Source organism: Rana temporaria, chromosome 5 (assembly GCF_905171775.1).
Source record: "Rana temporaria chromosome 5, aRanTem1.1, whole genome shotgun sequence".
Classification (NCBI taxonomy): domain Eukaryota; kingdom Metazoa; phylum Chordata; class Amphibia; order Anura; family Ranidae; genus Rana; species Rana temporaria.
Window position 1 is genome coordinate 354,362,833 of NC_053493.1, and position 6,000 is coordinate 354,368,832.

General features: G+C 45.9%; 1 protein-coding gene across 1 annotated transcript in view; it reads right to left on the reverse strand.

Annotated features, from left to right (window-relative positions):
- NBN (nibrin) overlaps positions 1-6,000 on the reverse strand; it is a 128,259-nt gene that overhangs the window by 54,136 nt on the left and 68,123 nt on the right. Inside the window, exon 10 of the mRNA XM_040354601.1 lies at positions 5,158-5,430. Coding sequence (XP_040210535.1) covers positions 5,158-5,430 — 273 coding nt within the window. The remainder of the gene's footprint in view (positions 1-5,157; positions 5,431-6,000) is intronic.

Consider the following 6,000-nt stretch of genomic DNA (forward strand, 5'->3'; position numbering starts at 1 on the left):
GAATCGATTGGAAGTCACCTTTTCCCACTGAGGGAGGAAGTCCCCCAGTCTTCCTCCCACTGTGAGCAATCTGTCATTTCTTATCATAGGCTTGTTCAGGAGCACGAAAAATAGCTCCTGCTTTGCCTTTCCCTCTCTGGGCCCAGGGTCTTTTCTGATTGTCTACCTTGGGTGTGAAGCGGGGGCCCTTTGGTACCCAATTAAATTTGTTCTGTTTCTTTTTGGACTGCTGTGGCTGACTCCAGGGTGCTTTGCGTTTCAGCGGAAACGCTTTTTTCTTGTCCGCTGTACGGTCCAGCACTTTTTCTAATCCCGGCCCAAAGAGCAGGTCCCCTGTGAATGGGATGCCGCATAATTTGGTTTTAGACGCGCAGTCCCCCTGCCACGTCTTTAACCATAAGGCCCTCCTGGTTGAGTTAGCTAATGCAGACGATCTAGCTGCCATCCGTACCAGTTCAGCTGAAGCGTCTGCAATATAAGCTATGCCTCTCAACAATGTGGGAAATGAGGCTAGGATTTGGTCCTTTGCCGTCTCCTCCTCAATGTGCTCCTGAATCTGGTTCAGCCAAAATTCCATGTTCCTGGCTACCACGGTGACTGCCATTGCTGGTTTCAAACTACCCAGCGTGGAGTCCCAGGACTTTTTTAGTAATGAATCCATTTTCTTATCCATTGGTTCGGATAGAATGCCCATGTCCTCAAAGGCTAGGTCTGTGTGCCTTGAAACTTGAGAAAAGGCAGCATCCAGCTTTGGCGTTTTATTCCAAATTGAGGATGGGTCATCCGAAAATGGAAATCGTCTTTTCAAAGCTTTGGAAAAGAATGGTTTCCTTTCTGGTTCCTGCCATTCTTTTTTAATTGCTTCGATCAAGACATCATGGACTGGGAAATTTTTACTTTCCTGGTCGCCTAAACCCTCATACATTTGGTCATGCAATGATAATGGTTTTTTCTCTGTTTGAATACCCAGAGTGGCATAAATAGCTTCTAATAAGTAATAAATAATAAATTCCACTGCGCTACTGTGAGTAAACAGAGTAATGAAAAAGTGATGTGTAAATAATACCTGAGGCAGCTATATCTAAAGGTGTTCACATAACACAATAAGAGAAAACAAACTGAATAAATGGTGATAAGCGCTCCAGGTATGTGATGGAACACAATACAGTATATGAGCAAATGAATAAAACACAATCAAATAAAAAGGGGGTGAGTGACCAAACTCAAAAATGTGCTGTGCGTGTCAAAGTGAACACTGGAATTAACTGAAAAGCAGTGGTGTAAGGACACCGTGAAACACTATGGGGGCGTCGCGTCCCCTGTGTATCAAGAGTCACTACAAAGTGCACATGTGCATATAAATAATGTAAAAGGATAAATGGTGATAATAGGTAATCCCTAGATAGATCTAAAATAGGCAGCAATATTGATGGTGATATGACAGTCTATTGGTGAGGATGGTGGAATGTTCACATATGACAATTCCTGTATACAAGGCAATGATATGGGGATCCTTATTGGTATTGTAGTTCCCTTACCATGAAGGTGCTATATGTACGCATATAGGGATATCCCTCAGGGTTTCCAAACGCCTATTCCCTTGGGTCACTAAATGCAGGTATTTTCAGCAGGTGTATGCCTTGAAGATGTTGATAGTATTGGTCCTCCGGGTCTCCAATTACTCGGTTGGCTGCAGCTGCTGCATCGCTCCAAAAGGGGTCCAAATGGTGGTATTCCAATGGGTAAAGCAATGGGATAAGGAGAAAAAATTGCCTCCGATTGTGTAGTGGGTTTAGGGATCCAAAAATTGTTTATTTAAGAACATATAAAAAGCAGGTGATACAGAGGATAGCTCAGACGGCGGTTAGATATTTCCAAACAGCGCTGATGGATACAGTGCAGACGTGGCATTTGAAATTACCGCCTACGTCCTGTGGCCTCCGGCTTGTGTGAGTGATTTCCTCGGTCTCGGCTTGCGACTCCCTACGGCGTTACGTCACGCACCTCGTGACTTCATCAGGGGATCAATCCCCTGATGAAGTCACGAGGTGCGTGACGTAACGCCGTAGGGAGTCGCAAGCCGAGACCGAGGAAATCACTCACACAAGCCGGAGGCCACAGGACGTAGGCGGTAATTTCAAATGCCACGTCTGCACTGTATCCATCAGCGCTGTTTGGAAATATCTAACCGCCGTCTGAGCTATCCTCTGTATCACCTGCTTTTTATATGTTCTTAAATAAACAATTTTTGGATCCCTAAACCCACTACACAATCGGAGGCAATTTTTTCTCCTTATCCCATTGCTTTACCCATTGGAATACCACCATTTGGACCCCTTTTGGAGCGATGCAGCAGCTGCAGCCAACCGAGTAATTGGAGACCCGGAGGACCAATACTATCAACATCTTCAAGGCATACACCTGCTGAAAATACCTGCATTTAGTGACCCAAGGGAATAGGCGTTTGGAAACCCTGAGGGATATCCCTATATGCGTACATATAGCACCTTCATGGTAAGGGAACTACAATACCAATAAGGATCCCCATATCATTGCCTTGTATACAGGAATTGTCATATGTGAACATTCCACCATCCTCACCAATAGACTGTCATATCACCATCAATATTGCTGCCTATTTTAGATCTATCTAGGGATTACCTATTATCACCATTTATCCTTTTACATTATTTATATGCACATGTGCACTTTGTAGTGACTCTTGATACACAGGGGACGCGACGCCCCCATAGTGTTTCACGGTGTCCTTACACCACTGCTTTTCAGTTAATTCCAGTGTTCACTTTGACACGCACAGCACATTTTTGAGTTTGGTCACTCACCCCCTTTTTATTTGATTGTGTTTTATTCATTTGCTCATATACTGTATTGTGTTCCATCACATACCTGGAGCGCTTATCACCATTTATTCAGCTTCTAATAAGTGGTCTACATCCTCCAAGGAGAGCTTGTAGCGGGAGGGCTTCCTGGAATCACCTTCCCGAGCCTCCTCCTCTGATTCCTGTGAACCGGACACTGCGCTGTCAGGTTCCTCTTCTAGCTCCTCACTAGGAACTCTTGAAGGGCCTGCACTAGTGGAAGGTCTTACTGCTGGGACTAATGTTGTTGCCTGTACAGGAGGAGCTGACTGAAGCTGCGGGATCTGGAAATTTTCAAAAAATGTTTTGAATGACCCAAAGGTATTAGAAAGTTCTTTCACTGATGATGCCAAATCACTTTGTTCCGCAGTGTGCTCCTGTACTAACTTATCAATACAGTCGCTACAAATAGCCTTTTTCCATGACTCCCTAAGTGTGACTTTACAGGATGGACATCTTTTCTTTGTACTGTGGGTATTCTTGTCTTTGTCAGTTTTCTGAAAGACACAAGCGAAAATATATACCCCATGATTAGTACCGTAGCCTTCCCCCTGCTCACGGCAGGTGCGCAGTGTCTTCATATGGGCTTACCACACTAGGGGCCCTATGAATCACCCTCTGACACTGAGGGGTTAACCCACCTCCCCCTCCCTATTACCCTGGGGGGTGTAGAGGGATGGTAGGCTATTTTTTAGGAGAGGGGAAATCCACCCTAGGTTCCCCTTACCTTGCTGTGGCTGGAGCTGGTCTCTGCTGGAGCAACATCTTTCCCTTCTGCTTCCGACATGTCTGTGTCACCAGCGCCGCGTGTGCTGTCTCTACAGCGTCTATGCAGCTCCCTCCAGCCATTGCCTGGCTCCATTTTTGAGTTTCGCGCCCGGAACCGGAAGCCGCGAACCCGGAAGTACCCGCCCCCGTGCCTGAAAGACGTCACCCGCCATCGGCTCCGAGCGGTCCTAGTACACAGCGTGGCTTGCGCGTCTGGAATCCCCATTCCTCCGGCAGCCACACACGCTGGTCTAGGACGCTGGCTGTACCTCCTCACACCGCACTCGGTGCATACAAAAACCGGAGCCCCCCCGACTTACACCTGCACTCAGGGATGTGAGGGTGGCTGTCTTTCAGGTTAGTACCTGTCTCTTTTGTCCAGAGAGCCCCTGCTCCCTTTCAGGACCGTCTTGCCTGAGCCTCCCTTGGCTCTCCTGGCTTGTTCCTATGGTGTCTCCCCTCTGGAGGAAACACAAATAACTGAGGACCAGCAGGGGAGGAGGAAATTTATGGGCTGGCGCGGTGTTTCCAACAGAGGGGAGGAGCCAAGGTCTCTCAGGTGGCTGTCCTGAAAGACGATTAGGGGAAAAAATGCTTATTTTGCTCAAATGAGGCCAAGGTCACATGACTATTCTTTTACTCCTCGGAATCACTGCTTTTGCGATCTGGAGATCTCCACTTGGTGGAGGCAAAGTTTCCAGTGGCGGGTCCTCTCTTATAGGCTCCAGAGGCAGAAGAACCCACAGGGACCAGTACCCAAGAAGACAAGCTGGGAAGAATGCCCGGTCTCCAGGGCAGGTTATTAGCTTTGCTCATGGAGGAAACTGACTTTGTTCCATTCCACTGCAGGATGGCTTAGGAATATGTGTTTGAAATCAAAACTGAAGAGTAGAGTAATTGATGCACAATGCACTATTTATATTCATTTTTTTCTGGAGTTGGGTTTTAACCACTTGCCACAACATCACGTACCTGTACGTCATTTTGCTAAAGTGGTTGTACCGGAGTGATGCCTGCAGCTTTTTTTAGAGCAGACAGTCAGCTTGGTTGTTATTACAAGCAGCAGGAGACCCAAGCCACCTGCCGGCATGTCCACTGGCTGGCCGGAGACCTGAACAAAGCCGGATTCAGCTTTGATCAGTCTCCAATGTAGAAACCCAGGAGCAACGTCACAAAATCACTTCCGTTTACTTGGCAGCCAACAGCGCCAGATAAAAAAAAAAAAAAAATCAGTGTTCAAAAACGCAGATCTTGGTGTGTTGAATACTTTCAAGTGCAGAGGAGGGGTTTGGGACCCCTCCATAAAGAGTACCTGTCACTGCCTATTACTGTAACAAGGGAGGTTTAAGTAATTTTCTAGCAACAAACACTGATATTAACTTGTAAACCACAAAATCTCAGAAACAGGCCTGGTCTTGAAGTGGTTAAATAACGGTTATGCCCTCTGTATTCTACATCATGCAACGCATGGCAGTCAATCTATGTGAAACCTTTTTTGCACTGCACATACCTTTTCTTGGCAGTAGGCTTAAAAAAATCCAGCATCTTGGATGACACCATTTTCTGCGAGGTTTTCGCCTTTTGTGAGGCAGGTTTTTCTACAGATATAATTGTCTGGCTCTTTTTCTCTGTTGGTTTTGATTGCTCCTGAAACAATGCAGATCTGCTGTCCCCACTAGAACTTGATTCCCGATCACGGTCCGCACTCATATCAGATTTAGTGCTGTCGTGTCTACTGCTCTTGGGTGTCTCTTTAACTTCTTGAGCTCCGCTTATATCCACCCTAAATAAAAAAAATTACGAAAAAAAAATGGCCTTACATACGGTACTAAATTTCACAGGTCACACTGTGGTTATCTGCATTTCTCTTCTGTACAAAAATGTTTTTTTTTTTTTTTGGAAAAGTTAGAAACACTTTTGTTTTTTACTACCGAGTGTCCAATGTGGACAGAGACAGACAAGTGATCCTGTTGCTGGTGACATCTCACCAACATGATTGCTAAAAGACCACTTACCTTATTCCGTCAAACTGGTTCTTCACTGACGGGACTAGAAAGCATTCTCCTGCTGCTCCTATGCTAGCATATCGGGCCAGCGAGAATGTAAAACCCAGTAGGGGAAGTGGTGACTTAATTTGGAGATTCTGACACTAGCAATGTGTTGCCAGCAGCATATTTGCCCCTGACATCAGCCTAAATTATCTCAGGAGGATACCTGATCAGAGACACAAACTGCTCAAGCATTTATTGGTGCCAATGTCCTTTACTGCAAAGCCAATATGTGCTCTGTCCAGCTGATTTACTGGCAGCCTGGGAAAAAGCCAGAATGTGTACAGAACACCCCCAGAAAGGTA